The sequence below is a fragment of the Emydura macquarii genome, unplaced genomic scaffold (assembly GCF_026122565.2).
Source record: "Emydura macquarii macquarii isolate MOO-44397 ecotype Brisbane River unplaced genomic scaffold, CSIRO-AGI_Emac_v2 contig_1253, whole genome shotgun sequence".
Lineage (NCBI taxonomy): Eukaryota > Metazoa > Chordata > Testudines > Chelidae > Emydura > Emydura macquarii.
In genome coordinates, this window is record NW_027131390.1 from 11,687,173 (window position 1) to 11,702,677 (window position 15,505).

General features: G+C 43.0%; 1 protein-coding gene across 1 annotated transcript in view; it reads right to left on the bottom strand.

The window, feature by feature from the left end:
• Nucleotides 1-10,031: 10,031 nt before the first annotated feature.
• The window catches only part of KIAA1210 (KIAA1210 ortholog), a 55,520-nt gene continuing 50,046 nt past the window's right edge, over nucleotides 10,032-15,505 (bottom strand). The window contains 2 exon segments of the mRNA XM_067548153.1: nucleotides 10,032-12,241; nucleotides 15,281-15,386. Of these exon segments, the coding sequence (XP_067404254.1) occupies nucleotides 12,066-12,241; nucleotides 15,281-15,386 (282 nt within the window). The 3' untranslated portion in view covers nucleotides 10,032-12,065.

Consider the following 15,505-nt stretch of genomic DNA (forward strand, 5'->3'; position numbering starts at 1 on the left):
TACCAGGTAGGACTTTTGACTCTTCGTAAACGCCACAGAGAGGGGCTGAAGGGACTGGAACTTTGGATAATAGGTAGTTTTATGGGACTGGGGACTGCAGTACCCTGAAGGGGTTAGGTAGAATGTTTTTAAATGTTTTGAGGAACCCTGCTTTGGTTGAGTTATTTGGAACTCCATTTTGGATTCTAGGGTCCATGTTGGTAAAAGCAGGATGCTGATGCTGGCAAAGTGCCAAGAGCTGAGATCTGTCTAGTGATAGCAAGAAAAGGCGGGAAGTCTGATGGACTAGTGCCGAGTGCACAAATTAGTACCGTGTGCACAGGCAGGAGTGCCGTGTGCACAACCCGGCAAGGCGGGAAAAACCCTGGCCGCTGATTGGGTGAAAGAAAACCAGACCAAGGTGATATAAGGCAGTGAGCGCCACAGCACGCTGCTGCCCATCTGAGTGGCAGTGTGGAGGGTGTCAGCTTATTTGCACGGCTTCGAGACCAGGCCGAGAAGCAGATGGCAACATCGAGACGGCTCGACCAACCCATTGGGGATCGTGACCAACACTCCCTTGGGAGGGAGCGAAGAACAATTGTAAATATTATTGCAGACTGTGGGAAACCAAGGGTTGTGTTCGTGGTAAGGGACCTGGGGTTCATTTTCCCCATCACTTATTCTCAATACCAGTGTTTTGGGGTTACCCCAATAAACCTTAGTCACGTTTCATTATCTATCAGTGGTCTGTTTCCAGTCAATTCCCCGGTGATAGATCTGGCAATCAGGGTAAACGAATCAGAGAATTAATTTTCCTTTACCAAAGGGGTGTGGAACTAAAATGTGATCTGGCTGGAGAGCAGAGTCACTAGAGGAGGCAAACAATGGCTGGGCTGGAGCGACCATCAGCAGGGAGTGCTAAGTGATGAGGAGGAGGAAAGAGCTGCTATGTCATGCCCAGCGGTGAGTCAGCCCTTCTACAAGCATTTCTTCCCCCCATACATCTGTCATTCTGTTGTGCTTGCTAAGTATAAAGTGTATGTGTGTGTTTAGAAGTTCCTTTACAAAGCCTTTAACTGTCATGGGGTCCCCGAAGGGTGCAAACAGTGAAAACAAAGCTCACCCAGCCACGTGAATGCTGGAGAGACTAGGTCTAAGCCACTGATGAAGGGGGTCAAGGGGCTGATGAAAGAGCTGCAGCATTAGTTCCAGTGTCTAGGTGGCTGGATTGTGGGTCCCACTTCCAAAAAGAGGTGTCAGACAGAGGGTCTGCACCTAGGGCCTGTGCCTGAGTGACCCAGAGCTAAAAGCAGTGATCAGTCACTACCCAGAGCCCGGCTGGTTAGCAGCTCATGGGATTCAGCAACAGCTGGCTGGCAATTCAGAGAATGTGACTGGAACAGGCTGTGCTTGGGGGAATCCTGTTGCCTTGCTGGTCATATGTGCATTTTTATGGATTTGTGATGGAGGCAAGAGAGGTTCAAAGTTGGCTTTATTTATTTAGCAGGGGAAATGAGTTAGCGTGTGGCTTCATGGCAGAGTTAACTCCTCTACATTTAGACTCGCTCATGTTAAGAGCAGCCAGACTGCAAAATAACACTCCAGCTACAAAGAGCAGTTGAGTTAGCATCATTCATCAGCTGCTAACACAAGCTTTAGCCTGTTCCCCAAATGAGCCAAACCACTCAAGTTAAATCACCCCCACTCTCAAGTGAAGGACTTTTGTGTGTGGATGGAACTCAAGGTAGGGGCAACAGAAGTTGCAGTGAAGACAAACTCTTTGTTTTCAGGGGGCTTGTTCGTGTCTGAGAATTTTTTCCTTTTATTTTGTTCAATATACTGGAGCCAGTTCCTCAGCTGGGGCAAATCAGTGGAGTTACACCAGCTGTGAATCTGGCCCATTATCTCTTGTAGATCAGCACCTTTACATTATGGATCCTATATTTTAATTCAGTACATGGGAACTTGGTTAATGGTGCCATTTGCTTTGCCTATGTTTGTATGGCAATAATTGGTATTGAAAATGCTAAATTATTTTGTTACATTACTTGGAAAGTACAGTAAGTCCTGTTAACTCAAGAATGTTTCTCTCTCAGAAAGGATTATTACAGTAGCACCAAAATGAGGGCCTCGTGGTGCTAGGCACTGTACAGACCCATTGTAAGACAGCCCTTACCCCAAAGAACTTATCTAAATAGACAAGATGAGGTGAAAAGGAAAAGGAAAATTTTGAGTTGCATAAAGTCTCACAGCAGGGCAAAGCCAAGAATCAAATCTTACCTGGTCTCCCAAGTCTCAGTCCAGTGCTCCACCCACTATACAACACTGCTTCTCTATTGGCTCACATGGCCTCTAAAGGAGTAGAATAGCAGCACTGCTGGACTAGGTGAACTTCAAAGGCTCCAGCTGTGTAGATATTTGAAGGCTAGTTGGCCAGATTCAGAAGCTTTCATTGAAACTTGTAGGTGCTAGTAAATCTTAAATTGTTGTTTGGAGTTTTATTTTTTTTAAAAGCTTTCAGAGTGCAAACACTCCACTGGTGCCTGGCTCTTCAGCTTTACATGACAGATGTTCGTTTGAGGATCCTGTCTGAAGAGAAGCCAGTGATAGCACCTCCGCCACCTACAGTGGGTGTCACTAGAACATATTCATCAAAAGGAGAAATCTGTGTGAAAGGCTCTGGAGGAAAAACTTCAAACAAATGCAGAGGGTGGCGGAGAGGTAGTTAAAGGGTCAAATTCACACCTGGTATTATTCCATGGATTTCAATGGATTTACAGCAAGGCTAGATGGGGTTCATTACATTTAGGTCATGTACAAGGCTAGTAGCCGGTAGTCATTAGGTTGCCTGCGGAGTTTTTTGTTTTAAATAAAATAAATAAATTGCTAAATAAATTGACCGCCACAAGAAACCAGGGAGCACACTTGGATAATTAGTGGCAGCAGCAACTCACTCATGAAACTGCCTGAAGTGATGGAAGCTGCAGACACATCTCCTCTGCTTTCTGTGGCTGGAGGGAGTGTCTGTCTGTCTGCCTACCTGTGAAGCAAATTACATAGCTTCCAAGATTCTTTCTGGCACGGATGCAACTGTGCTATTCTGGCTAGCTGGCTCTCTTCCCCCCCCCCCCCCCCCCCCCCCCAAACCTGCCCTTAAAGAAACAAAATACCTATCCCATACTGTCTGATAGTGAAGTCACATTTGTCAAATTATTAAAACAGGATGCCCTACACAAGAAAGGACAGACAGTGAGATCCATGACATTAAAATGCTGCAGAGGGAAATAGCAGGGGAGTGGGCCAGGGCTTTCCGTGTATGTTCTGTTGGAGGTATATGACTGAACTGTCCAACTCCTAGTTTCAGAGCCATATTGGATCCATCACCACTCTTGGATTCCTAGGAGTCAGTGGTAACCCATAACATCTTTCATTTACAACGGGACTAAAGGTTGCAACTATGAACCTTGTTACAGTTATTCTTGAGTTTGTAATCCCCATGCTAGATTGCTCAAATGCATCTTACGTCAGCAGCGTCACCAGCAGAGTCGTGCTCTCCTAGCACAAGGAAGGCATGCACTTTTGAGAGTCCTTGGAAACTTTCTGAAACAAAGATTCACGTTAGTAGGAAAGTGCAGCAAACCCACCACGAGTCACTGTTGGAGATGGCAGTGGGAAACAAGCCTACTTACTTACAAAAGCAATCTGTATCACACCTATTTTTAAAGAAGATCAAATTTTGAGATAATGCAATTTAATAGTGTTCCTTCCAGAAGACAGGCTTAGGAATGAAAGGATGCATCTCAACAAGCATCAAAGTAAACAATGAAGCTGGAAGGAGACACTCTATTATGGGATCAAGTGGAAAAATAAAAACATAGCTAAACCAGTCCAGGACTGTCATCTTCTGAGCTTCAGACATACTTCAATATTTAGATTAACAGTTTTTCTTCATGCTGAGTAATGCTTCTAATTAGGTTACCAAATTAATGCAATCATTTCTGAAAATCAATTTAGTTAAACTTTCCTTTCTAGGGGCCCAATTCTGCTCCTACCTAAGTCAATGGATGTTTTGCCTTAGCTTCAGTGGGAGCAGGCCTGGGCCCACAGGCCCCAATTTAGCAAAATAATGAAGCACATGCCTAAGTTTAAACATGTGACTAGTCCCATTGCAGCCAAAAAGACTACTCAATTTGGCTTGTGCTCAAGTGCTTTGCTGAAGCGGGATCTTGTTGGTGGGAAGGTATAGTGAGAAGAAAACATCAAACAGTTGTAATTAGTTAACCAAAAGCACCTTTTTCCTTTGTCATTTTAAGTATACTGTACTTATCTTTCTGTTGTATTAGCCCAACACAGCATACACTATTCCTTAAAACCAGAATTTTTGTTTTATGACTGTCATGCAGTAAGAAGACCATATTATAAAAGTCACATATATTATTAGGGTGGGTGTAAATTTATGGATGTTTACACATTAAAATACTTCCTCAGCCTGAAAAAAAAGTACACTGAGGGTGTACTTAACAAATACCTATAACTTCCATTAACATGGGTACACATCATGATACTTTTTTGAACTGAGAACTTCATATTGATTTCAATGTGGCATTCTAACTTTAAAAAAAAAAACCATAGTGCATTATGGGTCTTGAATAGGCATCAGGTTCATGATTCAAATGGAGAAAAGACTGTCTTTAAATACCGATAAAAATGCAGTGTGGATATGTCCTAGGTTTTATATCCAGCTGACACGCAAAGTAACTCTTTCACTCCTTTCCACCAATAAAACGAGGTATCTTTGCAGCTAATGAAATCAACCACTGTGGTATTACCCCACCAAGTTTGACCTGTAAAATGCTGCCCCCTTGGAAGGCATGTCCGGGAAGAATGTCCACTTGCCCATTGCTTCTGACTGCATGTGCTGCAGCTTGGCATGGCAATATAGTATGTACCCAACCCAGTAGGAACAACTCTGCACGCTGCAATCCAGACAATAAACATTTCTTCCAAAACATCAGATGTGAGCTGCACTTGGTGATGTAATCGGCAGAGAGCTGTCACTGCAAACCATTAAAATAAACAAGACCCCCATGACTTGGAGTCTTTCCCAGAGGTTGCTGCTGTTGTTTTGTAAATTGGAAAGAGTTACCTAAATGCTGTGGAAGTTTCTAAATTTAAACAATCAGCCTCACTCTTCTATTCTGGAAAGAGGCCACTGCAGAACACGTCTGAATTCATTAGCTCAATTTAGATGATGATCTAATTGGACAATGTGGTCTAGTGCACAGGGCCCTGGCCTGGGACTCGGGAGATCTGGGATCTGCCATTGACCTGCTGTGTAATCTTGGGTAAGTCACTTCACCTTTCTGTGCCTCACATCCCTGTAAAATAAGGCTGATTATATGTACATTTCTTTTGTGAAGTGCTTTGAGATCCACAGATGAAAAGTGCTATGCAAGAGCTAAGTTATAGCACTGACAAATATCTTCTGAAATGGATAAAAGGAAGACATTCCTTGGAGAGTCACATTGCAAATGACACTTTTAAATACAGAATATTTGTCAAGCACGTGCTGTTGCACTAGTATATTCTGTTAAATGTAATTCAAGATTTTTATGAATTTACTATGAATGTAAAGAAAATTCAATAAACTGAATAGACAATTATTTTCAGTAAGGCCTGGTCTACACACACATTTTGAACTGGTATGACTTAGGCTTGGGGTTTTGTTTGTTTGTTTGTTTTTAAATACCCATATAGTTATACCAGTAGAATCTCTCATGTAGAAGCAGTAATACTGGTATAAATGTATATAGCTATTTCCCTTCCCGTATGAGAAAAATGATACCAATATAAAGCATCTTTATATCTATATAACTGTCTGTATGAAGGGGGTTATACTGCTTTAACTAGACTGATACAGTATAAGCAGTACAATTTTCTAATGTAGACAAGTCTTAAATGTCAATCGCCACTGCCTGTGAGCAGCCAGTCTGTTCCCCTCCACATTTCAGGATTTGTCCTACAGAACAACAGCCTCACAGTGTGACACGATACCGCCAACACCCCAAGCTATTTAAAACAGAGACTTTTTGTTTGACATCCTGTAGGCTGGTCTTGCAGTAGGTGTGAATCATCTAAGAAAACGGGGACAGGCGGCTGGTCCAGCCACTCCCCTTTCGCTTATTTGGAACCTTGCTCTTATGAAAACATATTTAATGGCTTTAACATGTTCTGAATATAGATTAGCTCACCCCAGGCCACAAGCTGAGTATATAGCTCACCTGTGTGTCTGCTTGTTTACAGACTGATTTACTGAACTACATAGCAGCCTCACAATTGATCATATCCCTCTTTACATAATTTGTTTATAAAACTTCCTGTATTTTCTGTATGATGATTTATTCAACCTTCCTCTGGTCCCAGTGGCTTCTAACAGCAGCAGGGGCTACAGTGTCTTTCTAGCAGCTGCAGCCTTCAACACACTTTTTATGTAGCTTCCCAAATAAACACTGAGTCATAAATAGAAATGCCCCTCCCCTTTCTCAGACCCATGCTTCTTTTGACTAACAAAAGCCTCCGTATTGTAATAAATGCCACCAAGTTTGTAAAGGAATCTGCCACTCATAGTTATTGGAATGCTTCCTTGCTCTTGAGGGAAGGCACGAGCACCCTCTGCTGCCATGCAGCAGTATAGGAGGCAGCCGAAAGCCAGCTACCTGTGCCATATATGTGGCGTTTCAGTGACAAGTTTCCAGTTCTGTCAGTAAAAGCCCCCAACCCTAATTACCCATCATGTTACAAACCCTCTGCATTTTGCAATCATCTCTGTGTGTCTATGCAGTTTATTTTAAATTACAAGCTTTGAAAAGTAATCCTAACCTTTTAAAAATAACAAAGTAAGCTTATTGTGTCATGTGGTCTTTGCAAAGAGGTAAGGTCCAAAGACCCAGTCAGGATTGTGATGGGCACAGAAAATGAAACTCAAAGATACTAAAATGGTTGCATGAACACCTGCATGAACAGGAAGGTTGCTAGCTCTCATCTTGTGATATTTGGTGTTTTTCTTAAAGCCCCAGCTACTGGAGTCAAGTGATTACATGGAGACTCAACTTTTTTAAAGCAAGTTTCTATCCCTTAGAGTAGTGGAGAAAAGCTTGAAAATATGCACCTCAAAATCCAGAAAGCAAATAAAATGAACCCCAAGTGTATTTTCTTAAGCCCATTATTTTTAAGGCAATCCTATGATTTTTTTTTTTTTAAAGGGGGGAGAGGGAGTTGGCAATACCAAAACCTACTCTCATCACTTTTTGCAAGGTTTCCCAGGACCAGAAAACCAGAGTCACAAATGCATGTAGGAGGCTCATTAAGAGTGCTGTAAACACTGTTAGAGCCCAGTCATGGCTTTCAATCCAAGGAATTTTGGTGAATGCTGTTTTTTTGCAATAGCTGCTCAGTTCTCCTGTGTGCAGTAATATTCCGGATCAGTATATTGGCTTACGAATTGTACTCCATGAACCACTGCAGTGGATTGCTGGCTGGTCAGAGGATGCTGGCTCCTCCTCGTTTGCATTACAAGACAACTGAAATATACCAGTCTCCTAATTTTAATTCTCCATGTAAGCGAGTGCTGTAGTACCAGAGGGATATTATTTCATTACTGATGGGAAGGTGGCCTATCTGATCACAAAAGAGGAGACGTGCTCCCTGAGGTAATCTCTATAATAAAAGTCCTAAGGGAAAGTGTGGGAACCTCTGACTTACTTTATAAAGTGCTTCATAATCTAGGTACTATATACAGAAGTGATTGCCTCTTCTCCTACCTGGCACTTAGTCGTGGGGGGAGGGGAGTTAGTCTGCTCTTGGTCCCTATGTATAACGAGGACAGGGCTGGAGCAGGTCTTTTTGTTTTGGTCAAGTCCCCACGAAGGAGGGACATTGGTGTCCCTCGCTAGCGCTTAGTCTTATTTTCCTTGTTCTAGTTTTTACTGCTTTTTGGAAGCTTCCACCCATTGACTTTTTCCCCATAGGCTACCTTTTGGTCTCCCCAGTCCTCCCTCTAATTGGGATCTGATCTCTGGGAGCAGGGGATGGTTTTGCTTGATGGCTGTCTGCCGTATATGTCCTTGTGGCAGATTTCACAGGCTGTGGGCAAGATTAAGTTTTGTATTTGATTTTATTGAGCCATACTTAAAATGCCTCAGCATAGGCATAAACTGATTAAATTACAATAAGTATATAAAAATTATATAATATAAAAATAAGAGTGGATCTGCTTATTACAATCTGCTTCATTGGACCTGCCACTTTACATGGTATCCTTGTTAGAGGTGGCATTGTGTGCTGTGTGACGCTGAATATGGCCACAGTTCTGGATCCACATTCTATTGTCATAGAGCAAGTGCTGGGGAAAAAAACATGGATCCATTTCAAACCCTCTGAAATTGTGTAAGGCTTCAAAAAACTAATTTTTCAGTTTTTGACAAGCTCTAATTTCAGAGTGTTTGCGTTTTGGATACAATCTTTTGCCTCACTCTCCATCAGCAGGAGAAGCGTGGCTGAAAGGAAACTCCATTCGTTTTGTTATGCCCAGGAGTATGAAGGTTCAGAAGGGACCAACATGTCTCACTACGAATAAATCTACTTTAGTGCTAATAGATCTTAAGTTAACACAGACAGCCCAAGGCACATTTATCCCACTCAGATTGCCTTGTACAGCTCATAATGTAGCATCAGCTGTGTGCAAAGCTTAGTGTATAGGAACTTTCACATAAATCAGAAGGGACACATTTAGGCTAAATATGGTCTAGTTCACCAAGACCAGGGAGACACCCGAGGCTGGGAAGAGAGGCAGCAGGGCCAAATTCACAAACCGTGGTGGAGCAAGGAGTCCAGCATGGCCAATCTACCCCTAGGTCCAATCCTGCAAACAGTTCCACCTGTGCTCAACTTTAAGCATGCAAGTAGGCCTCCTGGAGGCCGAGACTATGCACGCGTATATGTTTGCAGGATTGGGGCCCTAATCTGCTGATATACACTAAAGGAGAGAGAGAAATTTCATGCATTTTGCTATCAAACAGCAGTAGATGATGCCCTATAGTGGAGATTTGCTTTATGTAGATAAATGTTTGTCCAAGCTTATATTTTTCTATTTAATGTAACAAAGGAAGCAAAACAACTACTGAAGATATGAGCAAGGAGGATGGTATGTTTAGTATTCCCATCTTTACTCCGTGATACATATAAGATAGATGCCAATGATGCTGCAAAGTTACATATTGGATAAACGGTCTGTAGCATTTCCATCCCCCTTGACAGCCAAAGGTGTTTGCTCCATGGTTGTCCCCCACAGTGCATCATGAGGCATGACCAGCTGGCAAGTGCAGTAGCAGCTGGATGTTTAAATGTGCTGTTTTTAGGGGATGTGATTGAGGCTGATAGGCCTAATATAAAGCCTATACACTGATTTTTGTTGGGACAGTTGCTTGGTTTTGATAAACAAATACACTATAGCAGTTTACTGAATCCTGTTCATTGAGAGTTAAAATACATATAATAAGGACTTCTAGAGTGGCTTCCTGTCCAGACGGCATCAGCTCTGCTGCAGGGAGTAGGGAATGTCTCTTCTGGTCATCAAATTCTTCTCATCAACTAATTAAAGAAAGCTCCAATAATTGCTGATGTTCCAGATCATGAAGACCTTAACGTCCATTCCTGTCTCTGCTCCTGCGCCAGCCCCTTGGTCTGCTGACTTCAAGGTCCACAGAGCAAGGCACAACACAGAGATTTTTCAGAAATCGTTGCAAGAACCCCCATGCCCGAAGAGAGACTGCGCCAATTGTCCCGTGAGTTCAAAGAAGACTAAATACAGTCTCTCACCCCCATGATGCTCAGTCTAAAGCCCCGTAGGCAGAGTTCTCTCAGCCTGGAATCTATACAGTATATCAACCCACCCAGCACACAAACTTCCTCTTAAAGGTCTGCTTCCCTAATGAGGCCCACCTTTCAAGACCTCCCCTCCAGGAATCACAACTCATCCAAACCCTGAAAAATTCCATCTTGACAATAGTGTTTAATAGTAAACCAAATATGGGAATAGAATACAAAAGGAGGTCCTCCAAAGATGAGGATTACAAAAACATATATACATACCATACAGAAAATGAGAGCGATACTATCAAGAGTAAAAGCAACCAGGGAAGAGAGAGATTCTGGTATCATTTGCAGTAGTTTAGGTGTGGGATTGCAATCCAGACTGGCAAAGAACAGGAGAGAAATTGCACTATATAGAAAAGTGAATATTTTAAACAGAGGATCAGTAAGCCTATGTCAGCTGTAGAAAACCACAGTAGATAATGTTTAGTTTGTTCTTTTACATAACACTCAAACTTTAGAGAAATACATGTTTCAATATGGTGCAGGAGGAGATACACTTCTTAGAACAGATACAAACAAGGAGTAAAACAGGCCGGTTTTACTGAACCGATTGAGGAACTTTTTACTTTTTCTAATTAGCATTGACTCGTAAGAGCAGACCTGTTAACTTAAGTGGGACTGTGTGTGTAAGTGTTCAGCCAGATGAAGAAGAGTTGCACACTCTTCATTAGCAGTGGGTACAGACTTCAGAAGTAGTTACGTTTTTAATTTCAAGCCAAAACCAACCAACAGGTGGAAGTCCAGGTAATGAGCTCCTCAAAAGTCAAATGTGTTATTTCACATTTGGACCTACTGCCACACATTTGTCTTAAAATTAAAAATGATACCCAACTTGTTTGCTAAGGACAATCTGTCAGACTTCAACGTTTGCATTGGTTGTAAATGGAAAATGTTTTGCAAATGTGCAAGGTACAGGCAGGTGAAGCTCAGTGGTCATGACACTGATGTCAAAGACATTTTTCAAGGTTTATTTTTAAAGGATCTGATTCTGCTCCCATAAAAGTCAATGACAAGATTCCTAGAGACTTCAGTGACAGCAGAACTGGACCCTAAAAGAGCATCTGTTTGCCAGCAGTGTGTCTTTAGATAGATGTTCAGCTTCAGCTTTCAGGTATGTATGGAGAGGTAACAGTGGATATTAAGTGCATCTTTTTTTTCTAAACTGTAAAGGAAAGTCTAAAAAACAAAAGTGCCAAGAATATGGAGAAGGTGGTGCTATTTGCTGCAAACAGACATCCTTCTAGGCTGCAAACAAGACTGGTTCAAACCTTCCCCACCTCTGCCTTTAGTAGGAACACTTCACTAAAGAGGCCCGGGAACAGAAATTGCTATATGTTAGAAATTAAAGAGAAATTTTAGCTTAGGTATAAGGACCAAATTCAGCATCTCCAAACTACATTAAGAGCAGTGGAGCTACTCCAGATTTACATGGGTAACCGAGCAGAATCTAGCCCTTAAGAAGATACTGATTTTTTTAAAATACTTTAGCAATAGGACACAAAGGCAGTGCAGCTCTGGGCCACTGCAGCAGGTGGTGTAATATAGGGCCCGAGGCCCGAGGCACCGTGACTCTAACCACCTAAGAAATGAGAATCCCCTAAACCTGCACTGCTGCCTGTCTTATTTCTATTATGAAATGGATACGTTAAAAATCAGAAACACAGTGAGACCTGCCCTAGACCAAGCATTAGAGATATAAGAGTTACTACATCAGCGACAGCCAGGCTGGATGCTACAGTGCAGAGCTCAAACCATTTTGTGACACCAAACAAATTCAATGTTCAAAGTGAAATCATGCAGAATTGTGTGCAGGGTACCTTAAATTCCCCTTTTGGAAAGGAAATGCTTCCAAGTCATGAAGCGCCGCCTCTTAGAGCACCACTGTCTTTTAGTCAAACATATAGTAAGTATGAATCCGTCAACTGGAATTTCATAGTATTTTGTTGTGGAAAATGCTCAGTTTCCTAATGCTGGTGGTTACTGCAGGTTGACCCTCGAATGGCATTTCTTCTTCATATATTCACAGCTACAGTCTGTGTTGAAAGTTCTACGGCTTATTTCATTCCCCCCCCAATGGTTCCAGTGAAGAAGTTACTCTATGGAGTTAGTACAGCTATTGGCAATACAGACAAGGACATGCTTGTCATTTGCTATTGAACAATCTGAGGCATTTCACTCCAAGCTTTGGCTTTTTTCTTGGCCAAGGACAGCCAGGGTGGTTCAACAGAGCTGCACGGTGTCACTGGCAGACTACAGGATTGTTTCATTTCCTTTTCAGTGGTGGGAACCACAGCAGCTTCCTGAGCCATAGATCCAAGTGTAACTGCTGAGAACAATACCAGTCAGTTATCAGAACACAGGAGAATTAGACAGAACTTATGCTAACTTTTTCCCCCTGCTCTTTAAAGTGACGTCACCTAGAGGTGAAACAAAACCCAATAGCTTTACACACAAAGTGCCTGGGACACAATTTCATACAGCAACAGAGACAAAAGGAGGAATTGCCAGACTAGGTCTGATGGGTGGTCCAGAGACCAGTACCCAGTACTATCGCAAACCTGGTGGTATTGGTCAAGACTAAGAAATGTTGATACTGTTGCAGGTGAGGCTCTGAGTTACTATTTAGAAGAGGCCTAATTTATCAATCTTAGAAAATATACAAGACTGATGTCTTCAGATAGGTTGCATGGAATGGGACAGGACAGAATGCAGCCCTGCACATAAAGCAGCTGAAATATCTCATTCATAAGCCATTTGCCGTTTGGCACTCTCTCTCTCCTTCCATTCCAACAGATTGTATTTCATTTTGAGGCATAAACCAGGGCCTGAAAAACCAAACCTCTTATGCTTAATTAGTATCTACAAGCCTTTGCTTAGCATGCAGGAGGGGCAAGGCAACCGTGCTTCAGCACAAGCATGAATGGAGGCTATTTATGGGTGCCAGCAAGGTTAAGCCCAAGGGGCTTGATCCTGCTTGTGTTGAAATCATTTAAAAAAAATGCCCATTCACGCTGATAATGTCTGTAGGCAAAGCTGGGGAGGCCCAAGATCAGCTCAGCAGGTCACTGGGCATCAGCCTGAGATATCCCTGGCTGTACCCTGCAGGTGGCAGGCTATAGCGGAAGGGACCAGACTCCCTTAATAAGAGCAGGTCAAGCTCCAGATGTAGGATAACCTTTTCAAGAGTGCTTACGTGATTTAGCAACTTAGGCCCAGATTTTTAAAGGTATTCAGGCATTGCTGCACTCAGTGTTGCAATAGCTAAGTGATTTAGGAGCCTACATTTCATTTCTCAAAAGGAAAGTAGGCACTTAGGAGCCAAAATCCCACTGACAGTTAAGATTTTAGGCTCCTAAATCAGTTAGGTATGGCAACAGTGAGCGCAGCAAGGCCTAAATACCTTTTAAAAATCTGGGCCTCAAGTCTCAAAGGGAGTTAGGCTCTGAAGTGCTTAAATCATTTTTAAAAATGGGACTTGGGACACTTATGAAGACTATACCCATGTTCCTGTGTAGTGAACCAAAGTCAGTCTCAAGAGCACAGGGTCAAAAAAAGTAGTGGAGTGCAGACAGAGAATGGGCCCATCGGAGGAGACGCGGGCTTAAGGATGAACTTCACCATGCTAATGGGTGGCCTAGCTAAGCAACCCCCTTTCAAGTCTGACATTTGCTATTCCTGAGACAGGAGCAATGCAGCAGCTCTCCAGGCAGGATCTGGTTCCTCAGAACGCTGTCCTAATCATCCCATTTTACGTCATGCTATACATGCACCAAGCCACACCTGCTCACCTGTGCAGGATTGTGTGTGTCACACACACAAGCCGCAATCACTTATCAAGGATAGAAGAAAACTTTTTTTGACAGCCATTTACGAGACAAAAAGAGTGTCCAAGGTTAAGACTTGCTCTGGAAATTATATACACTCCTTGCCCCCTAGCCAAGTCAAATTATTAGCTCCTTTAACAGGAATAAAACAAGGGGAGTCTAATGTTTGAAAGTCTTCCTGTTCTGTTGATCACGTGGGGACAATGCTGGCTATTCCCTCAGCAGCAGGGTGTGGTGTTTTTCTGAATTATTGTGCAATGGTGATTTTCTTGGGAACATCAACATTAGTCAGAGAGATTTGTAGCTTTCAAGAGATGAAAGAATTGAGTGACCACAGTTTCTACCACTGTTGGGGAAAGACATTGTATACCAGGCCACCAGGATGATCCGTAGGGCAAGACAATGCAAAGAAAGGTTTAGTGCTGCTGCAACTGCCAAGGGTGGCATGAATTTCAGCCAAGAAGGGACAGTACAAAGTGAAAGGGCCCTGAAGTACACAGCTTGTGTCTGGATTGCCATTAGATATGGCAGAGCCTCTAACGGCGAGGGTGACTCCAGCAGAGGCATGGGACTAATTTTCAGCCTATCCCTGACAGTACTCCAAAAGGAGACTTCTCAAATTTTCTACCCGCTTACTATTTTCTAACTTTCTACTGAGTTTACCAAGGAAGAAAGCTGGCACATAATGGAATTCTTCAAGAAAAAAATGATTGTAGCTGAATTACACACTGCTGAGAGAGCAGCTAACACCAGCACTGCTATGTCATTGTGATTCCTCAGCCAGTCCTCCATTGCTACGTTAGCCACCCAGGACAGGGGGGAGAAAGCGAGAAAGTCTATTCACTTACTGACAAGAAAGCTTTGAAGTTTAGTAGATTTCATTGAGTAAAATATACTTTTAGCTGCACGTCTGAACTGTGTTGTCTGCACAGTTACAGCTCGACTCTGATTTTAGGCATAGCCCTGAACAAGGGGTGGAACATAAGTTGCATCAGCCCAGCAGTCTCCTCCGAAAGCACCAGGATGCACACACCTCTTTGAGCCACAGTTTCTCCCTGCTGGTTGTAATTTATTACTGGCCTCTACCCCTAGTGAGTCATTACACCACCCTAGGTGCTGGAACTGGGGGTGCTGCTGCACCGCCTGGCTTGAAATGGTTTCCATCATATACAGGGTTTATAGTTTGGTTCAAGAGCTCAGCACCCCCACTATACAAATTGTTCCAGCCCCCCGTGCACCACCAACCACCCCGTCCACACACTGGCTCAGGAACTCTGGCAAGCGGGCTCAGGATGCAGCTTAGGCTCCCCTCAGTCCCCACCCACCTGCTCTGCCTACCTACATGCCTGGAACCAACCTAATGGGTGAAAATGCTGAGCATCCACCCTCTGAAGATTGTGCCCATTTGAAAGGTTTCTCAGTTTGGGCAGCCAAAAACGAACACACCCAAAAAAGCATTAGTCATTGGTGAAAATCTTGGGCGGGGGGGAGGGAGAGGGAAGGAGGAGAGGAGAGAGAGAGAGAGACTTTTAAAAAAATACCTGCTGCCGCAGACATGGTGATCTTCATTTGTGATTTCTTCTCCTGGGCGCACAGGCTGGGGGCTACATTCTTTCTCAATAACTGCTCACTGGCACAGGTCACTCGCTTTGAGGAAAAAAACAAAGGATGCAAATAAGGTAGTCAGCATGTGTAAATAACTACGCACACAGGAAGGTCCTCTTTGAAGTTCTATCAGTACCACTAATATTGCCACCACGTCTCTT